The sequence below is a fragment of the Anthonomus grandis genome, chromosome 9 (genome assembly GCF_022605725.1).
Source record: "Anthonomus grandis grandis chromosome 9, icAntGran1.3, whole genome shotgun sequence".
Taxonomy (NCBI): Eukaryota; Metazoa; Arthropoda; class Insecta; order Coleoptera; family Curculionidae; genus Anthonomus; species Anthonomus grandis.
In genome coordinates this window covers 17,176,861-17,199,834 of record NC_065554.1, presented here as the reverse complement: position 1 = coordinate 17,199,834, position 22,974 = coordinate 17,176,861, and the positions used below count along the sequence as shown (strand labels likewise).

Here is a 22,974-nt window from a genome sequence, read left to right as displayed (position 1 = left end):
TCAAAAAAAGGATGTTTTTATGTGTTTCATGGATTATGAGAAGGCTTTCGACAATGTAAACATAACCTTCTGATATCATACTTTGGAATCTGGGACTAGATAGTGAAGACATTTAATTAATTAGCAATCTGTACTAGAACCAGAAAGCAGATATTGGATTAAGCAACTTGTTAACAACCGAGCAATTGGATATAAATAGGGTGTAAGACAAGGCTCTATCGCTTTATCATCGATGTTGTTCCAACCTTTACTCGAAAAGAGTGTTTTTTGAGTCGATTTTAGATTACCCTATAGGTATTAAAGTGCACGGTATACATATTAATAATAATAGATATGCAGATTATACTGTAATAATTGCAGATAATGCGAACAATATTTCGAAATTATTAAATCAAGTAAACAAAACAAGCACAAGATTAGGTCTGAAAATTAATCTAAAAAAATCATATTTAGAACAGATAATAAGTAAATAAATAAAAATCTAATTAAAAAAAATATATGTATATATACCAAAAATCTTATTTGGCTATTAGTTTCATTTAACGTACAGATTAAAAAAGAATAATGGAAGTTAATCTTTTACCTAAATTAACAGAAACATTTTAAAGTTTAACAACGAATGAGATTAAAAAAAAATTAAAATTTAATTAAAGTATGTAAATCAGTATATAAAAATAAGTGTCCTTTTAAGTTATGCACTAATTTACACAAAAATTATCAGTTAGTTCCACATTCAATAAAATGCCCTTAAACGGACTAAGTACTCACCTTAATTTCGAAATTAGTATTTTATTTGACTTTTATCACATAAATTTAAAATATAGATTAATAGAAAATCGTAGAAAATTAGTCAATAAGTCAATATTTATGTAGTATTATTTTTCAATACAAAGGAAAACATTTAGGCTTTACATACAGTTAATTGATATTAAATATCTGATTTTTTTTGACATACAAATTCAATAATTTCTTACTTATATTTGAAGAAATATGTCCAATATTAACAACAATTTACACAAGATTAATTTTTAAGAATAAATAAAAATAGATGTGTCGTATCCATTTAGGTTATGCCTTAAATTATCAAATAATATAAATTAAAGTATACTTCCAGCATTTGATAAAATAAATTTTAATTATTTGGAATGTAACGTAATTAATAATTCACGTTGCAATAAAGTGTTCTTGCAACATTCCTGCTTAACGTAATTATTTCGTGAACAGTCGAAGATAGGTATAAGGCTTTATTTTGACAGGTTCAGAATTTTTCAGAGAATTCCAAAATGCAAAAATATGTAATTAATATATACAGATTATGGTACCAAATACTACTGGTATGGTACCAGATACTACCAAAAATATGTAAAAAATATATCAATTATTTTTTATATCTATAGTTTTATTTGTTGCTTTTTTTTATCAATTTGATGGAAAATTAATCTAAAAGAAAACTTCAGACTTAGGACTCAGAACATCAGACTTGGAACATAGAGAAGAACGCTATGAGTCCCAGTGCCTTATCCTTCAAGGTAATATCGAAGGAGGAAAAAGGGGAATAGGAAGAAGGAATTTTTCGTTGCTGCTAAATATTAATATAGATAATCGACGGTAATAAATAGACGGTAGTTTTCAGGACGAAATTTTCAATTGAAATACCATTTGATTAGCAGGCATACAACTATAAGATAATACAGGAGGTTGCTTTCCAACATCTGTTATCTTTAATTCCACTGATGTAAAGCATCTGACTTTTGGTTTTATCTAGTTCCATATTTTATTCCATGTGGACATAAGCCTTGGCCAAACCCCAGATTACATTTCTCTTCCCAGAGGAAAGTTTCGTTCTCTTTACAACTTCACGCTTTGCCTATGAATTTCTGTTGCATGTAAATGTATAAATATTTCGGCACCCAAAAAGGAAATTTGCTGGATGTGTATACAAGACTACGCGAAGTAAAGCCTTTAAGTGTGAAATATGGTAAATTTGCGAGTCAAGTCTGATGGTTTATCCTATTCTGAGCTCTGCTACCTGACAAGACAAGACTTTGTGGCCATTATTCTAATAAATAATCATTCGATACACAACCTGTAATGGTGGCATGATAATATGTTGTCTTCTATTTAAAAACATTCACTTAAGAACTCTAATTGTTGTGATCCATTCTGGCTAATATGCGTAGGCAGTTTAAAATCATTTTCGAATATTTGATATTATAATTTTTATATCTACCGATTTAAATGGGTGTTTTTTAAAGCACATAATGATTAATATCTTTTATATGTTTTATGCTGCCTACAACAACTAGTTAAATCATTTCGAATATGTAACAATAAACTTTTTAGAATACATATTTAGAAATCTGGTTTATTTAAAAACGTACATATTTCTGAATGGTAATTGAACATTCTAAACTATCCAACGAATAATTCAATGCTTTTAATGCGCTTCCATGACCTAAATATTTTCATATTAACTGGCAATGGAATTTGTTTTATTCGGGTTTTATTAAAAAGTCAGGGTTTAACTGAGGTAAGTAAAAAAAAATCATTTAAAAACGGTTTAAATTATATCATACAGCATTATTGTGATAAAAATTTGTGTAATAACCCTTTAAAAATAATGAAATTCAGTTATTTGTCCAACAAGAGTGGAATGGCAGTTGCACCAACGACGTGAACATTATTCGGAAAAGCCGTCAACGGCGAAAAAATCGTTAACACGAGTGTTAGTTATGAGATTTCTCTTTTCTACATTCATAATTTTTAAAAATACACAAAAAAAATAAAGAAGGTTTCATTTATTCAGTATATTAATGAAAAGCATTATTATTGATGGTACATAAAGAAGAAGAAGAAAGAGAAGGTTGCGTTACATGAAATTAAGACTCTTCGGACCTGGTTTGGGTTTAGCCCAATTGACGGTGCGTTTTTTTCTGGGCATTTTAAATGGGGTGTTTTAGTAATAATAATTAAAAATACTTTTACCTTTTTGCCAAAAAACTTTTAAATCTTTTCACTTGTTTGGCTAACTATGGAATCCGGGAGAATCAGGAGAATTAGAGATAAAAATTTGTTTTAATTAAATTAACTAATATTAAAATAATTTGAAGTTAATAATAACAAAAACTTAAAGTGACATTATTGGGTGGAATTTGTTGTCTTGTTTTGTGTTTAAGTAAAAGCTATTTCTCTTAATGATAAAATATATTTAAAATTATAGGTGATACTATAAATCAAATCCACATTTAAAGAATAAAAATTTGTTTAACCAAAAGTATATAGAAACCCTATTTGTTTATGAAACAATGGTTTTTCAAACAAGTATTTTATAATAAAAAAAAACACACACGCACAAATTTATATGATGTTTTTCATGTTGTCCCTTTTTTATGTCAAGGTGAGTGGCGCTATTTTAGGGTTGTTTTCCTTTTCCCTTTTTTTATGGGGTGTAAAAAATATGCGTTTTCCTTCACCAGTGTTAAATTTTTATGTTACGGCAAATGGAATGTTTTTACAAGTTTCGCAGAGGGGGTCAAAATTTATAAGAGCTTTTTGGTGTTAACGTTGAAAAATATTTAGTAAAAATTGTTTTAGAACCAACGAAATGTTCAAGTTAAATATTAATTTAGAAAAAAACTTTTTTCACAGAAATAATTTTATTTTTTTTTAAATAAATATTGTTCTTACAATACATAAAGACTTATAGATTACATAACAAATATTAATATATATTTAAAATATTTATAACAAAAAAACAACAATTTTTAAGATAGTTCAACTATTTCCTATAAATATTTTTTTATATTTTATATAGTATGTATATTTTTTTAATCAAAAACATCTTTTTTGGCTTAATTTACTCAATATCATACTAAACCTTACGAAATATGTTTTTAAATATTTTTATATTGTAAATAAGCAAAATATTTTTAAAATATATACCTTTACAATATAAATAATAGGTTGACGATTTTAATTATAGAACAAACAACAAATATTATAAAAATACAAAATAAGTTAATCGTAAAATAGACATCACAAATCGACCTGCGTTTATCTGCCTGTTTTACAGAAAAATCTCCTAATAATCAATAAAATAATCAACAATATTAAATCTATTAAAATAATTAAAAAAATTCCTAATAATGTAAATAAATTTTCTGTTCACATAACAAAACTTACTTAAAGAATATTTTCTTATTTATTTATATTGATCAACTAATTCTTTAAACTCATCTTCATAACTATGAAGAGAATCAGCATCTTCTATTAAATCGTCCAGTAACTGTTCTTGACTATCTGAAAGTTTGAAATCGAGTTTCGTTTTGGTCACAGCAGGTTCTTCGATTTCAGTTATTGTCACGGTACTTTCTTCTTCATCAGGTGCTATAGAATATATTTATTAGTTCAAACTTTATTATGATATGATATGATTAAGATAGAGTGTTCAATTTTTCAAAAGTCACCTTTTTTTAATAGCTCAAAATAATTAATAAGGATTTCTTTAATACAGTTTAATTTGATGTAGAAATGTCAGTGATAGAACACTGTATTTAATTTTTGTTGTATCTTTAATAGTAAGGTATTTTTTTATTAACTTTCAATAGCCTTTCACTCTATTATTCTATTTTATTCATCTAGCAACATTTTATTATGTTATTATGCTATACTTTTTGTAATTATGTTTGCATTATTTAACTATATCAATTCTTTTATAGTTATAAACAGTATTCTTTTATGTTAATTAATACATTTATTAATAGCTCGATCAATACAGTTATTTTATAACTTGTTTAAATATCACTGGATTAATTATTAAGAGTTAGACACAATAATAGATTATCTAGGAAAGGGTTAGTGCTCTATCCGTATCACCAATAAAAAAGATGAAAATCCTCAAATGCCCGCAAAATAACATAATTTACTATAAAAAACGCAATAAAACTGCTTTAGGGAAAACAGAAGTTGTAATTAAAAAAAGAGGGTTAAATACTAAAGAATATAATGTTTAGGAGAGTGGTGATCCCAACACTTTTTAGAATAATAAAATTTATTACCAAAAGGTAAATTAAGGAAATAGCTTATGCGATCTTATTCTTAGAAAGACTTGCATCTCATCTTAATGAGTTATCCTAAAAAAACTAAATTTCAACTTAATTGCGATAAAAAATGACATAACCACTGCAATTTTTATAGCGATACGCGTTGCTTTCGAGAAATAAAATAGAGCTTTTTCACGTTTTACTCGAAAACCTTAAGGTTATGCGAGAAAAGTACATATTTTTATCACCTATAATTTTCTTAAAAAGCATGTTTTTCTCAGGCAATTATTTTTTGCGAAAAAACGTTTTTCATTAGCTCTACCCTTAGCCCCCCACCCACCCCACACAACTTACCAGTAAGAAATTGTTTTCAAAAATCATTATTTTTCAAAATAATACGCATGAATAACACCTAGTTTCGTCGTTAATATCTAATCTAATAACACATTTTGTTTATTTTAATTTGATATAATTATATATATCTATATTAATAAATATATTATACAAAAACAGTGCTATTAGATATTATGGACGAAAAACGGAGATTTTTTAATAGAATTTTTTACTAGGAAAAATTTTCGGGTGAGTTGAGGGGTAAGGGTTATGTTGATGAAAAACAAATGATTATTATAAACTTATAAAAATTTTAAAAGTTAACTTAAATGCCATTTTTTTTGTTGCGTGTCTTTTTTTAATTCAATAAAATAGATCAAATCTGACAAAATATGTGTGTCTCAATTATATCTAAATGTACAAAAAGTATAAGTCTTAAAATAAAGTTATTAAATGTAAATATCAAACTTTATTAGTAAATAATAAGAATTAATTGAGCGAAGACAGAAGATAAATACAATTTTTTATATTACTTACGTAAAAAGCGTTTAATTGCCTTTATTTTCAATAAAAATGTACTAAATTAATATAATTAATTCTACCATATTTTACTTATGGAAGTGTAAGAGATCACAATAAGAAAATGTTTGCTATAATAATATATATATAATAATATATAATAAGCTATAATAATATATATATTATCAATTTCTTCGTACAAGAAATAAGTTATTAAGTTTGATTCGGAAAAGAAGAAAAAGACAAAAGAAAATGGTTAGAAATCCAAAAAGAAAAACATGAAAAGAGAGTGAATGAGTTTCAATTGTAACATATATTTCCCAATTTAAAATTGGGGAATATATGTTATTCCAATTTACCTTTAATGTTACCTTTCAAAAATCAATGAAACAGCAGTTTATGCATAACTTAAATGGATACTAACTTTACATTTGACACTTAAAATAATACTTTGATGAAACGGACAGAAATTTAAGTATTAAATTTTCTAAGAAATTAGGTATATTAATATTACTTTAAAGAGAATTAAAAATTGAAAGCAATTTTCTCTTAAAACCCAATAGCATACGTCAAAACACAAAGAAAAATTTCTCGAAAGTTGTAAACCGTATAGAAAAATGTCATGCACATATAAAAGAAAGTCATAAACGATTTTCTAAACTAGAATATAAGAAACAGTCCAGTTATTTCCAGGTATTCAAGTACCTACTTTGGAATTTTCATTAATCGCATTCAAGACCTCTTTTTCTATTTTTATATTTCTTGAAATATCTTGAATAAACCTTTTTTAGTTGGACAAGCAATTGAAATAATTTTTTTATTTTGTAAAATAAATTAGGAAAAAAAATTAGAGACTATTGTTTTCACTTATTATTAATCTGTTTTATAGTAAGACTTCAACTATATGAAAAAAGATTTTTTTAAAAAGCAAGTTTAATTAAAAATCTTAATTTGACTTGACTGAAAAAAGGTGATTTTTAAAAACTTTAAACTTCACACTTTAAAAGAGTATAGTAAAAATATAGCTAGATTTATGTGTTATAATTAAAGTGGTTATTTTTATAGTAAATTGGTGTAATTTTTTAAATGTATAATTGAGTTTTTGAATTGTGTAATTGTGGAACTAAAGGTATACCGGAAAACATTTCTTTTTGACATATCAGACTTCCTAACAAAAACTTTTATCACACTTTTATTAATAAATTATATTAATTACGCCTTGTTCTAAATTTTGTAAGAGCCAAATAACAGTGTAGCGAGATCTTGTATCCCATTACTTTTGGAAAGTCGTGTTAATGTCACGACTTTAATGTTAAAAAGAGAGAATAGAACGAGTTAACTTAAAAGAATCTTTGAGCGGAAGCTAATAAAAAATTCCAATTATAATAGTTTCGAAAAACTCAGCTACTATATCAACTCCATATTGAAAAGGGAATATAGTTTTGTCAATTTAATAAAATTATTTGCGTAGAACTGAAATGTAATTTCTCATCAGAATAACAACAAAACATGTTGGAAGTTGATCAAGTATTTGAATTACTTTGCTCTCTTTCACATTCCTTCTTTATGTTTTTGTGCGTTGTTTTTAGCTAAGTCTTGAATCTCGCAAATCTAGTTTTGTACTTTTACTTATATCCACTTTTTAACTATGCATAAAAATGAATAATTCTGATTTTTATTTAACTGCTAGGTTAAAAAAGCTTTAGGATCTCTTTGTGACGAAAACTAGTGCATATAAATGACCGATGATGTATCTATATTTTGCTATAGATTCGGTCCGATTTTCACTTAAACTGTAAACATTATATCCCACTCTAATTTTAAGGAATCTATATATCAAAATGCTTTACTACTTTTACTGGAACTAATTTACATTTTGTTGCTAATCTCTAGATATTCTTTCTATAACAATCATCATAGTATCATAACTATTTTACTATTAAACTTCTTACTTGCTTAAATCGATTCGTTACATATATGAGGTGTAATTCATTGTAGTAGTATCAATCTACCTTTTATTATTTTTCTAACATTTGCATCTTTTGTTAAACGTCGTCTATTTTTTATCGAAACTGTTTAAATTAGCTTCTTGCAATATAAAAAATTTATAAAATTAATAATTTTAAGAGTAAGATAAATAAAAAACGCACAAAAATATTGTTAGAGGGTCATCTTTACCAATAATGAACATTACCATAAATACCAAAAATACCAAGTACGAGTATATTGCGAGTATATAAGAAAGTGTAGTGTATTATAGAATATACGAATAATGTGTTGATATAGTAATAACTGTTTATTAGTGTTTTTGTGTTTTAAAGTAAAATATTAAAACACTTACAATCCAAAGAGTTCTTTGAATAAAGTTCATTGTAACTTGAATTTTGGGCATGAGAACTTAGCGATGAAGACGATACTACTTTGTGTGAAACTTCTGTGGAGGATGCTATAGAAATTTAAAATTATTTAGGAAATAATTTTTTTTTATTATTTTACTTACTATGTTGCACACTAGTTTTTTGAGAATAAGATACCGTTACTTTTGAGGAGCTGCTGATTTGTTGGCTTTGATTTAAAGAGGAACCTATTATAAATAAATTTTTAAACAAAATTATTTTGTATTAAAAAAAAGAAACTATATTATAATCCAAGTCATTTTAAATTAATTAATTTGATGGTAATTTATACCTTATCTCTGACAAACACTAAATCTTGGTCAGTCATACTTACTTGACATTAACGTGGCCATTGCCGTTGGAGACTGTAAAATTTGTAAACTTCCTGTACTGCTCTGCAATTGCTCTCTGCTAGATGATAGGGACTTAGTAGACATAGAAACTCCTTCAGATTTAGAAGCTGTTAATAAATATATGTGTGTTATTAAGCACATATTATTAAATGATATTTAAATGTCTTTAAAAGATTTAGATAGGCTAATCCCTAGTGATTAAGGATATCTTATGTGTGGAAGAGAAATGAATCTAAATTAACTAAAAATTATTTATAACAGTAGCAAGAATATGCTTATGCTGGCAGATAGTGTTGCTAATTCTCTGAATTAGGTATCAAAAGGTCTAGAATTGGATACAGATCAAAAATGTTAATTTGATAATACTTTAGAATTTTATAAAGCTATATAGAAAGCATTTATTTATATTAGTTTTTAAAAATTGCTTTTTATTAATTAGGATAAATTTATTATTTTGGAAATACGTGAGATAAAAATTTAATGAATATCGTATTGCTTATAATAAAAGTATAGAGCAGAGAGTCATTGAGAAATGTTATAAGGAAAAAGCTGAAAAACTTCATTTTTATTCTCATATTGCCATTTTAGTCTAAAATAAAATAAAAAATTACACAAATTATATTTTTTTAATATACCTAAACAAACTAGGCTAGGAAAGCACAATTTTCAAAGGATTCAGAGAGCATCATAGAAATAAAACAGTTATATAGGAAAATTGAAGAAGTTCAGTACTCATTTTCAGAGTAGCGATCTCAGTCTTCTATATCATAAGGAACAATACTAAAATATTATTTATTTAATGTAAGTACACAAACTCATCCAGGAAAACATAGTCTATGTCCAAAATATTCTGAGCGTACAAATGCATTAGTGATATAGAGAAAAATGGGAAAATTGAATATTTATTTTTATATCGGCATTTTAACGTAAGGTAGGTATAATAAAGAATTATACTATTTTTTCCCTGATTTAACTAAATAAAATAGGACAGAAAATCAAAATTTAGACCGCAAGTTAGAAATAAATGTAAGGCATTGAAATGGAAATTCATTTGATTATTCCTATCGTAGTCTGAGGTCATCTCCATACAGAATGATACTAGAATAACATTTGCTTAATATTCCTAGAAAAACTCTTCCAGAAAAATAGCACTAAGTTATGACCGTAAGTTATAAATGAAATTTATTTTATAAAGATGAAAAGGTTTAATTTTAATTCTTATATACTCCTCTCATTGATGAAATTGAAGCAATAATTTAGAAATTATTGGAAAATTAAATTATAATGAAGTATAGTAATCAATGTGTGTGATCGCCCTTAGAACTGAAACGTTTAAGACAAAGTTGCTCTTTAAAACTGCGACGTTAATATAAAATTTTAAAAATAAAAATTTTATTGAGAATAACTTTTAATGAATGTACATGCGTACAGGTATTTTGTCAGTAAAAAACTATAAAACAATATATATAAAAAAAATAAAACTAAACGTGTGCAGTTACGTACTAGTATATACATAATAAGAAAGCAAACAATAATATTCGTATATTACTCTTATCACCGTGGCATTTCGGCTAAAATTCCTGAGATTTAAAGCGATACAGGCGTTCATACGGCGATTTTACCTGGTACATAAACTTAAAAAAAATAAAAAGAAAATTAGACAGGATATTTAGAAGTTAGAAACTAATCTTTCAGAGCAGTTCGAGGCTCTTAAACAGGAGAATTACGAGTTAAAACAAGAGGTGGGTATTCTAAAAGATAAAGTGAAGTAGCTAGAAAAAAACGTCAAAAAGTACAATATAGTTTTTTATGCCTTAGAAGAAAACGAAGATGAATTGCTAGATCTGCAACACGGCTTAAAGGTCATTAAAAGTAAAACGCAAATCGACTGCGAATTTTGCAACATGGAACTTTTTGCGTTTGGAAAAAGCAAAACCAAATAAAATATGACCTGTACTGGTAGAATTTACAAATTTCCTAAAGAAAGAAATTTAAAAAAAAACGTAAAGAACTTAAAACATTCAACGTATACATGTCGAACGATTATCTACAATATTAAATGGAATATTTAAGGTCATCTAAAGATTACTAGAGTAAATAACCATGACGCCTATATTTAAAATAGAACCTTAATCCGGAGTGGGAACGTATTGACAATGGATGGCATAATAAAGAACCAATAATTGGTAACCAAGGTAACTCAAAAAAATAATCATGAACGAAAAAACTCCTCAAACACCGGCGAAGAAATAGAGAATCCCACAAGAAATCTTTAAGAAGTCGAAACAAAGAATAGAATAATCTAAACGTATTAAAAATATGTTATTTTTGTTCTAATTTTAATTAAAAGTTTTAGGACGTAAGTTCGTTTTATTTTTTTTTTTGATTTTGGTATATTTGTCATAACGTTTTAGTTTTAACTTGATCTAACTTTAATGGTTCGTGTATGTTCGTAAATGGATGAATAAATTCCAAATTTTAATTATTTAATGCACATTAATGAATCTCATGCTACTGAAGCTGACTGACAACTCTTAATTAAGTACCATGTAACAATATATTTGAAATCTTTCATAACAACATTTATAGCCTAAATTTTTACTATAATGGATTGATTGTCACTCTAGAATGACTGCAAAGAGACTTTGAAATTAAGAAATTGGCCAACTTATCACTATTGAACATTCCTAACTATAGACTAATATATAACTTTGAGGCTTTTAATAAAAATGATAGTGTGGTTATTTATATTAGACATTAATGCTAAGTCGAATATTCTCCTAGTCATTTATTTATCGCTCTGATATAAAGATGTAAATATTTCAATAGATCCCTACCTAACCCACCCATAATCGCTTTTAGCGTTAAAAAAATCTATAGAGGATTCTAACCGTAAATTGATATGAAGATAATAATAATATTTCCAAAAGGTATATGAGCTGTTTAATTATGTATTTAAAATGGCGGAATAATTCCGAAAACATGCATTTGCTTTAGAAGGTTATAACTTATTCTGAAGCGGTTAAATATATCATTCATCATATCATAAATATATCATATTAAATATATTATCTATTGTTATTTAAAAGAATTTTAAGGGCATTTATTTATTCAAAAAATATTTCACATATTTTAAAATAATAATGATTATTATGCAAATTTTCCTAGTTTTAAAGGAGAATCTAACACAAAATATGTAAATTTATAGAGTAAAAATATATTGATATGTGATTGAAGAAAATATTACATACATATCGATTGAGTTAAACTTAACACGGGATTTAGAGTTGACTGTACTTAAAAAATTAATCAAATATAACCATAAGTCAAATCAAAACATTTTTGGGTATAAGACTATTTTTTTGATATATATGCAACAATTTTTAATAAGAAATTTTTAATGCAAAAATTTTTACGAGATTTAACAGTCATGCGGGATGCTCAAGACAAGGATCATAAGCATGCGGATCTCGGTATCTATTAGAGATACAACTTAGGTTGAATTGAAAAAAAATTGTGTTCTTTGAAGCGTATTCACCTACCGTTGAAAAAACTAAATATCAAAAAGTTTTTAACACCTTTTCATTACCACTTTAAACCTTATATACGATGGTATTCTTAAATTTTATATCGGACGTTTCGTTCTCAAAAAAACATGAAAAACTTTATGTTTTTATACAAGCCGAAATGAAATAAATTTACCAAACATCAGAAACTAAAAACGAAAATACGCTTCATTATTTTAATTTTTATACACCGTTACTTATTATAATTTTGTAACTCGTGTTTTAATGGATGTAAGATAACTGAATTTTTTAAATAGAAATAGACAAAAGTTACTAAGAAATATCATAAAATCAATTTCTCAATTTTTAATAGAAATGATGACGCTTTCTTTTATTATTGTAATAGAGAAGTATTTTATTTTAATTCCAGTAATACAGGCAACCCCGATTAACTTGAAACTTGTTAACGTTCTCAGAAATCTTAATGTTTTCCAATCCATAATGTTGTTGTTAAGATTAAGATTAATTCTTAAATTTGTTGTCGCCTATTATTGACACTTTAAATATACATACCGTAGATTGATGTAGGAAACTCCTCATCTCTTAGTCTTAAATCTACAGGTACTTGCAAATGAGTCCTATCAGAATTTTCTGCCACATTCGTCAGGCTGCTGTTATGGCCTACAAAAAGCACTTTTTTTACAGAAAATCCTAAATGATGTCATATTAATTATTACTTACTGCTTGAATAAATAACGGATGTAGATTGTTTAGAATTTAATGGCGAGCTAGACTCGGACACTAAAAAATAAATATTTTAATTTTGTTGATGAACATTAGAATCCAATACCTTTAAAATGTTCTTCAATTAGCTTTGCAGTTACATGTTCAGTTCCTTTGTTAGTATCATCATTATTTTTTACATATTCTGTTACTTTTTGAACTACATGCTTTATATTTTCAGAGTTTTTATCTTCAGATTTTGTGCTAAGGTGTTCTAAAATAAATTATACTTAATATGAATTAATTGATGCCACATGAATTATTGTATATACCGAAAGTTTGCTTCAAGGTTTCCACAGTACCATTTGGGCCTAAGTCTACAGATACTTGCATATGAGTCCTATCAGGATTTTCAGCCACATTCGTAAGGCTGCTATTATGGCCTACAAGAGCACTTTTTAAAAAAAAAGTCCCAAGATTATAACTAAAAATCAAATTATAGTATTACTTACTGTTTGAGTAAATAACAGATGTAGATTGTTTAGAATTTAATTGGGAGCTAGCATCGGTCACTAAAACAATACAAATTATAACTTTTTGATAAAGATCATAATCCAGTACCTTTAAAATGTTTTTCAATTAGCTCTGAAGTTACCAGATCGGATTCTTTACTAGTACCATCAATATTTTTTACAGGTTCTGTTACCTTTGGAACTACATGCTTTATAGCTTCAGAGTCTTTATCTTCAGATTTTGTGCTAAGATGTTCTAAAATTAATTATAATATGAAAATAGAGATGCTACATAAGCCATTTTATTTACCGAAAGTTTGCTTTAAGGTTTCCACTGTACCATTTAAGTTTACTTCTTCTTGGATTTTCTCAGATTTTTCGGTTATGTTTCCTAAATAAATATAACATACATCCTATTACCAAAATTAATACAACTAACGTTAACTGTCTAAATTAATAATAACAGTTTCAGAATTCAAGTCATTTAATTTAAAGTGGTATAAGCCAGTTTTGCTTCAGGTCCAAGTTTTGCAAATAAAAACATAATACTTAAGTGATTTTTTTTTAATTTAAAGTTTAAGAATAATTTGGATCTAAGCCTTATATTTACCAATTTGAATTTCTAAATCAGAATCTTGGTAAACTTCTTCAGTAGCTTTGCTACTGACATCTGTGATTTGCAAGTTTGATTTTCCCAGTTTTTCTAAAAAAATTTATAAAAATCAAGGAAAAATTTATAAAAATCATTTTAAAACTCACCAAAACCATCTTTAAGTATTTCAACAGTCCCAGAAGAAAATGACTTTTCAGCCCCTGACTCTAAAATATCATTTATATATTTTTTTCTTAATTTCCGTATTAATGCTTACCATCTAATTCACTAGTCCAAACATGCTGGTATGAAGTGATCTTTGGGGCTCTACTTTGCGGAAAATCTACAACTATAAAATTACTTATTGGCATATTTTCTTCAGCAATTCATCATGTACTTTACCGGTTCTTTCAACATCCGAATTGGTTACTTTTGGGGTATTCCATTCAACTTCCTCGGTTTCAATATTCGTCGTAGTTTCTACGTCAAAATGAGTTTGATTATAAAGAGAAATTATGAAGTAAGCAACTGTGAAACAATTTTCTTAAAATAACTTTTTTGATCAAATGAGTTTTAGTACTAAGCCTACGATATTCCTTGAAAAGCAGTTATTAACTAATTATATATGTAGGTAATTCCATAAAAAGATTATTTTTTAAATGCACCAGAATTGACTGTAGTAAATACAATATTTACTAATTAACTACAAATTAATAACGAGACATTGATACAGCATAAATACTTGAATCTAGTAATATTCGAACTTCAATTGTTTTTACTCTTAATTTAGTTCGATGTTTCCGTTGGGAAGTCTCTTCAACTGTTATCACGCGTAAACTGATCAGGTTATTATGTCTACCACTTTTAAAAAAATAGGAATGTACATTCTCGAAAAAGCAATATACGCATATACAATACATAAATCCATATTCTTCTTCCAGATAGAAGGGTTCCATTGATCTTGTATCTGTGGTGAAAATGTCCTTTTATACGACTAATAATAGAGCAATGCAAACCAAAGCAGTTTGTATCATTAGTCTTGTCATTTGGTTTGTGTAGAACTCCGCCTAAAGAGACCTCCATATAGACCAACTTTTATAAAATCAGAAATTTGACCACTGGACTTTGCCACTGTTCAGCTTTTCGGTAATTTGTGCCTTCAGGACTCCCATATTTGCTGCTAGATTTGTTACTAGAACACAAACGACTTGACAGATCTCATCAGCTCAATACATGATAATTGTTTTATCAACTAAGACGTATCACTTTGCAGTAGCTAATTAAGATATTAGAGATAAACAAGGGATTGACGTTTAAGAAAGGAAACTGAATACTAGAATTAAAAGATACAAAATCCATGGACGATATTAAAAATGACGATTAACGACGTGGATCGTTTTAAAAGCATTAAACCTTAGAAGATTTTCGTTACATCAGGCTTTTATTTCGGTAAAATCATCTGTCATATTGCTCTAAATGAACGACATCTGAATAATACCAAAGGGGTACACTGCAAATCATTTACATAGATAAGGAACATCAGTAGACCCTGCACATTGATACTTAACTTCTTGGAAGTAATACCTCTGAATTTAACATCTTGAACGAGATTTGCCATATAAGAATTAAATCATTTAAGAGTAGTTTTCCTGAAACTATTTCCTGAACAGTTAGTTTTCCTCGTCATTACAGTCAAATGCCTTTTGCCAATTACAGATTACCGCTGCAACAACTTTGTTTATGTTTAGCTTATTATATAGGTTTAGGAAAACTAAAGCTGGATTTAAAAATTTAAATATACTAACGAAACTTATTAAACTCAACCCATCAATAAACGCCACCATCCTAACTTTAATGGTCCAATATTTTGATTATTTAAGAAAAGCACAATTACTTCTACTACCTACTAAACTATAGAATTACTAAATGTATATGCGCTTATTGCTTCCTAATATATTATACAAATAATGCTAAATATCAGAATGACTTGAATTAAACCAAAGTTGTTTCAAGGAGAATCTATAACTTATGTGTCGAAAATTATTGACAAATTGACATTTAAGACATTTTGGCAAGGTAAAGGGTAGCAGATGAGATGCACAGTATTATACAACTAAACTCTATACAAGAAGAAGGATCTAAAAAAATCCCATTTATGCACACTGGCACGTAAAATACTATGACCAATATGTAGATTATGTATCTTACCATTATGGACTGGAAAACCTCGTAGTTGAATAGGTACTTTTAAAATGGGTTCTTCCTGTTCATTATTTGTATTTGGTATGGGATCAATTGTTCTGTGGATTATATGGCTTACATCATCTGTTTCTAAAATAATGCATATTAATAAAAAGTTTGAGAATATTTGTGTATATGTACCTTCTGAGCTTTCCTCATGAAGGCTATGATCGATCCACCCTGTTCTCAGCTGAATAGGTACTTTAAGAACTGGTTCTTTTGTAGAATCACTATTAGGGATTGGATCAATGGTTCTATGAATGATATGATTTATGTCTTCTGATGTATATTTAAAACTGTTATTGTTTTTGCTAGTACTAGTATTAAGACTTTCTAAAATCGAGTTATGTCACAATATTTATTCAAAAACTAAGTTGTGATTCTCTTACCAAAATTCTTTTTCAAAATCTGTACTTTTCCAGGCATGTAAATCTCATCGTTACTTTGAATAGTTTCTTCTTGGCTTTGACAAATAGTGCTTGATTGGTGAGTTTCAGCTGAAAGAATTTAATTGTTATAATTTTCTCCTAACTAGACGTTTTATACTAACTACATTTTAAAATATTATTATTCATCTCGCTTGCCGATTTCACTTCATCTATTGACACATGAACATAATCCTCATTATCATCATCATCATCATCATCATCAATTTCGTTACTTAAATTTGTCTCCTCACACTGATAACTCGAGGATTTTAGGTCTGACATGCTTTTACTCTTATTTAAATCAACTTTTTTCTGAATATCGATTTTTCGCAACAGCCCAGTGAAGTTCATATAATTCCCTGAAATAGTTCGTTTAAGCCTTAAAGCCCCCAAGTTCGCCTCTGTGTAAGGTAGGATGTTAAAATCGGTTCGTAATTCAGTTTGTTTTTTTGTTAGTAAACCTACACCTGCAATCATTGGTTATTTTTAGGTGACAATATCTTATCTTAGGTATGTTCTGTCTAATTATTCCGCAGATTATTTTACGTTTAAGATTTTACAAACACTTATAAAAACAATAGTGGATAATTTATCGGCTGACTATAAAAACTAAATATTAGAAGATCTCAAATATGAAATTGAAAAATAAAAATGAAAAACTTCTTGTTTTATTAGAAATAAATGATTGCAGACAAATATATTTGAAGAAGTAGTATTTTTTGATTGAACTTTTATTTATTTCATTAAACATGTATATTGTGTATTGCCTAAATAAAAGTAAATCCCCATAAGCTACATAACGTCAGTTTCAATTTCTTATTTATTGGTTATTTTTAGACCACACTTAATTTTTACAAAAAAAGGTACTTATTGCTTGCATTTGATTGATAACTAAATAGTAATATAATGGTTTATAATAATTTGTTAGTATACTTAATAGATAAACTTAAATCTACTTAAAGATAATAACAAATAAATGTTAAACGCTTTTTAAATCAATCTAAACAAGCACTCACCTTCATCAGTATCTTTCTTAACATCTTCAAACATATTTTTTAACTTGGATACTGAAATGTTATGATGAATATCTCCTTTTATTTCATTGCTTTCTTCACTTTTTATTATATCTACATCATCTGTTTTTCCTTCTTCAGAAATAATAGGTATAATAGTTTCATTGGAAACAGTTACTTGTTCATTTTGATAATTTTTTGTTACATATTTGCCTGATTTTACACTAAGAGATTGTGATCTGGAGATACTAGGATGAGTTGTCGGTACTGCATTAACTGTGGGACGCTCATCTCGTCTAAATGAAAAAAACTTTTTCAGTCTCGAAACTGATGGTAAATACCCTTTGGTTTCTTGAATAACTGTATCACTTTTTTCTTCTTTAGTTGGCCCCTCGACCATAGAAGAGGAGTCATCAACTTTTGGTGAAAATATGTCTGAATCTCTTGTGGAATTTAATGAATCTTCTGATTTGAAAGTTTCATTTATAGTTGATTGACTGGCAGATAAATAAGACCTTTGAGAAGTGGTTGTTACAACAGCTTCTTCTTTCCTTAAAACGCTGCTATAATTTCTTCTTAACCCTTTGGTAGAAACATTACCGCCAAAGGGCAACTTAGCATTTAAAATTCTAGCCAACTTCTGAGTCTCATTAATAAGTTCCTTTTTCTTTAGTATGGTACTCTCATGGTCTTCAGGAACAATATTGACAATAGTAGTTAATACATTAAAAAGCTGTTCTTGAAACGCCACATGAGTTTCCTTCTCGTAGACTTCATAATAATTTAAATGTGCCTCAATTCTTACCAACTCTTTTTCAATATCTACCATACTATGAATATCCAAATCAGGTTCTCGGAATAACTTGTAGGACAAGGCGTTGCCTATGGACTTAGCGCGCTTGCGCCCTTGAAATTCCACCGGTTCCAACTCACTGTTTTGACGTTCGTATGCAAAAATCAGTTCCCGTACCTTACAAGCAGAATCTTCACGTGTTTCGGCCATTCTTAATGCCACCACTAAAAATTAATTTTAAAAGTTTGCTAATAATAATGGGACTGTATATTTAATCAAGGATTAATGGTGTTTATTTTACTACTAAATACCCGAGTAAATACCTGAGTCTATAAGATTTTACAAAAATTATCGGTTATTGATAAGATAGATAAACGGATATTATGGCAAGATAATGCCTTAAGACAAATATATAAGGGGCGTACTAGTTAATTTTAAAAATGAAGGGTTTATTTTATACATATATGTAGTAAAATAGTCATAAGCATTTTTATATTTGTTCAAAAATTATAGATCATAAAATTTAGATTATATAATTTATTTGATTATATAGGTAGTCGACTTCTGTTAAATAAATGAATAAATCGTTTTGTTAATAAAACGCTGTTTTTATGATTTATATCACGGAATTAATATCGATTTAAGCAAAGATAAAAATATTTTTTAAGAAAAATTATCATTGAACCAAAATATAAAAAATGTTTACTTGCAAGGTTAGCGAATCATCCGGACAGTGTTCCGCCGAGTATATAAGGAGCCGTGTCGCCGCTGGGATGTTAATTGACCGTTCAGTGTAGTTCCGGTTGGAATATTAGCACGATATTTAAATCGGACATAAATAGTAGTAAACCAATAAATGGTCATATATTTCCAACAGGTAAGTCACCCAATTACAGGAAATACAAAAATAAATCTTGATAAAGTTAAAAAAAAAATAACAAAAAAAAACCAAAGAGCAAAAAGAGCCAAAAAATAGTTTACCAAAATTACTTAATACATCATAACTTTAACCTAAACTATAAAATAAGTAAATAATAGAAAAAAGTAATAAAACAATTACCCTTGCAAATTATTGCTTTCAAAGAATCATAGAAAATATCCCAATGTTGTACAATAAGTATTAAACAAATAACAGATATAATTTTTTGACGCTCTTATTCGCATATTAGTTCTAGCACGTTCACAACAAAAAGTTAGGGAAGATCTTGCGTTTAACTTGGGAATTAAGTATCTTATTTGATTTAGTAACTCGGTACAATCAATTTTATTATTTAAGAGTTTGAATAAAAAGGTAATTTGCTAATCTATGCCTTCTAGTTTGAAGGGATACCATTCCAAACCTATCTAATAAAAAATCATTATCTAGTCCTCTAGCAGGATAAAGATCATCCTCTTTGAAAGCTAAATATTTCAAAAATTTGCGTGGCACAGACTCAAGTTTTATAATATCGACCCGATAAATTGGATGCTAAATGAGACAACCATACTCTAATTTGGATCTAACCAAACTAAAGTACAGATTTTTTAATGCGTTAGGGTTATGAAAATTTTTGCTATTGCGAATAATAAATCCCAAAGATTTAAAGGCAGCTGAAACGACATTATTTAGATGAGTTTGAAGTCAAAGTTACGATCAAAAATAATCCCTAAGTTCCTTATCTCACTACATCTTGTTATTATTATCTATATATTATTATCAACTGCGTAATCAAATATTATTGGATTCTGTTTTCGAGAATAGGTTAAAATGCAGCATTGAGATGTATTTAAGTAGAATTTGTTTGTTTTACACCATATATTAGTTTTATTTATTTGATCTTGCAAATCAATACAATCGTGGATAGCAATTATATTTAAAAAAGTCCAGGGTCGTCCGCAAATTTAAATCTCGCAGATTTAATAAGTTTAGTGAGGTCATCAATAAATATCAGAAAAAATTCGTACCTAAATTAGATCCCTGTGGGACAGCTGAGGAAACCTCAGTAACTGTGAGTACAGAAACCTTTAATTTCGACGAATTGATGGCGGCTAGTTAAACAAGATTGTACAAAAGCAACCAACACGTATGTAAAATCCCCTTTTTTTTATTCATGGAAATTCGCCTACGCCTCATGCGACAAATTTCCCATTCATAAAAAAAGTATCATTCTACAGACTTGTTACATAAATAACTATTCTAAAAAAATAATACCTCGCTTGTTATTTTTTTACACATAACCTAAATCTAAACATATATATTTTTCAATTTTGAAATAAAATGATAAATTTCGTAATAATAAAGTTACCATGGAAAAATAATTTTGATTTTATTTTGTTTTTTATCTGCTCTAGACAAAATTTCGAAACTGCGAAACACGTAAATTTTTTTCAGCATTTTTATGTAACCTTCATTAGTATTCGTCAATGAGCAATTGGATTATTCGTTAATAAATAATTGAAGTTTCGGAATTTCATATGAGGCTTTTCGCCAAAAGTGAGATTTTGTCGCAAATTATCATCACATCACCGAGTTAATTACATTTCAACGTATGTAGAAAAAAATCAATAAGCATTTTTAAAGCTTTTGACAAATGTTATCACTTTTTCATTATAATTCACTGCAATTTGTGGAAGTATATTAATTGTAGATGTCATTAAAATTAAAATTAATTTTAAACCGGAAGTAAATCATGTGACATAAGAATAATGAACCAAGTTATATAAATCCTTTAAAATAGTATAGAGATTAAAATTAATAAGATTTGCTTTAGCTTTAACAGGTGTCAACTAAAATATACCTAAAAACAAATTTAAACTCACTTAGCAATGAAATATTCTTATTTATATTAAATAATTTAAAGTTTTAATTATTTACGAAAAATATTTATACTATAATTAAATATAACTTTAATTTTCCATCTGCGAAGCTAAGAGTTAACTAACTGTATATAATATGAGAGCAAAAACTTCAGGTAAGTTTTGAGAAAAGCGACATATAAGTTTGGAAAACTTGAATTTATTATCATCGATCTTTTTCTTGAATTAAAAACGGCTATGAAAATTATTTAAAAGTTAAAATTGTACTTCTTATAGAGGGTGTCTCTTTTATTAAAAATTACATCGCAATATTTTAACAGCCGCATTTTTGTTTAAAAATAAGACAAAAACTTCATATACAGGAATCTTGAAAAGTGAATCGTTTTCATGTTACAGGGTGTTTTAAAATTCCTATTAAAGATGGTTTTTTTGTTAATATTTTCGAAACGTCTGGTCTTTATTTTTCGAAATTTTCATCGTATACTACTATTATTGTTACTAAGTGATTTTATAACTCTTTATGCTAAAATGTATACAGGGTCGATTAAAATTAGTGGTCAGCACAGATAAAAATGTCATTTTTTTTTGGTTACTTTTTAATTATGTGGATAGTAAAATTAAAAAGAACCAACATTTTTACATAAAAAAGGTGCTCTTGCCTTATTTCGATAGGAGCATCCGTTTTTGAAATAATCAGATATAAATTATTTTTTATTACATTTAATAAAATTATAAAGTAAAATTTATCAGGTATAAACATGACATAAGACTATTACAAATATTAAATTTTAAGATCAAAAACTGTTTTGTTTGTCTAAAATATTTTTTCAAAATTGTAAATAATGTGTAAATAATTGAGAAAAATTAAAACAATTAACTTATTAGCTAAGAAAAAAAACTGAAAATACCAAACAAAAGATTCAAACAAAAAATTTCTTGAAACCAGAGGCTTCAAACGCAATAAGACAAGAGTACCTTTTTATGTAAAAATGTTGGTTCTTTTTAATTTTACTATCCAAATAATTAAAAAGTAACCAGTAAAAAATTTATGATATTTTTAATCTTTGCTGACCACTAATTTTAAACGACTCTATATACATTTTACCATAAAATGTTATAAAATCAGTTAGTAATAATAACAGTAGTATACGATAAAAATTTCGAAAAATAACGACCAGGCGTTTCGAAAATATTAACAGAGAACCATCTTCAATAGGAATTATAAAACACCCTGTAACATGAAAACGATTCACTTTTCAAGATTCCTGTATATGAAGTTTTTATCTTATTTAGCCAAAATGCGGCTGGTAAAATATTGCGATGTAATTTCGGGACATCTTGTATATTAATTAAAAACTTCAACAGAATTTTTGTAATAAATATTATAAACAAATGCTTTAAAGAATATTAAGGTATACAATATAACATAAAAATAAACTTACTTGCCCGTATACAAATTTGACAAATTATCCTGCAGACATAGAACCAAATTCCTATATGCACATGCACATCACTCTTATTATTGTAGGTACGTATACATAACATAACACAAACTGTTTTTTTATTTCGGATAAACAAACAAAATGGCATATACACACCGGAAATTTTCCTAAAATATAAATTTCAAACCAATGCATTAGTTATAAAACATTAATTCGCACCGATGCACATTAAAACGTCCGTTTTCCCGCATGTAGTTTTATTATTTATATTAAAATCCTTTAAAT

The 22,974-nt window shown here is 27.3% G+C and overlaps 1 protein-coding gene across 8 annotated transcripts; it reads right to left on the bottom strand.

Annotated features, from left to right (window-relative positions):
* Positions 1 to 3,882: 3,882 nt before the first annotated feature.
* On the bottom strand, positions 3,883 to 22,955 carry LOC126740504 (uncharacterized). Of its 8 annotated transcripts, none has more exons than XM_050446561.1 (22): positions 22,909 to 22,955; positions 22,690 to 22,856; positions 17,662 to 18,675; positions 16,768 to 17,112; positions 16,607 to 16,714; positions 16,359 to 16,550; positions 16,185 to 16,301; positions 14,379 to 14,456; positions 14,254 to 14,325; positions 14,144 to 14,203; positions 13,995 to 14,087; positions 13,695 to 13,775; positions 13,494 to 13,640; positions 13,385 to 13,444; positions 13,205 to 13,315; positions 13,000 to 13,146; positions 12,891 to 12,950; positions 12,723 to 12,830; positions 8,625 to 8,750; positions 8,395 to 8,478; positions 8,236 to 8,340; positions 3,886 to 4,386 (listed from the first exon to the last, which is right to left on the bottom strand). In XM_050446561.1, exons 1-22 carry the CDS (start codon positions 22,938 to 22,940, stop codon positions 4,202 to 4,204), a joined length of 3,492 nt encoding a protein of 1,163 aa, XP_050302518.1. In that variant the 5' UTR covers positions 22,941 to 22,955; the 3' UTR covers positions 3,886 to 4,201. The 8 variants fall into 8 exon arrangements, with proteins under 8 accessions (XP_050302521.1, XP_050302518.1, XP_050302519.1 ...); XM_050446562.1 differs by having other exon boundaries at positions 3,888 to 4,386; positions 14,144 to 14,197; positions 16,185 to 16,307; XM_050446563.1 differs by having other exon boundaries at positions 3,889 to 4,386; positions 16,185 to 16,307; positions 16,768 to 17,004.
* Positions 22,956 to 22,974: the final 19 nt, after the last annotated feature.

Coding starts and splice junctions, on each gene's coding strand:
- LOC126740504 (XM_050446559.1), bottom strand. CDS start 22,940: ATGCGGGAAAACGGACGTTTTAATGTGCATCG. Junction 17,113..17,661: donor TAAGAAAGATACTGATGAAG/GTGAGTGCTTGT, acceptor CAATGATTGCAG/GTGTAGGTTTACTAACAAAA. Junction 8,341..8,394: donor AAAAACTAGTGTGCAACATA/GTAAGTAAAATA, acceptor AAATTTCTATAG/CATCCTCCACAGAAGTTTCA.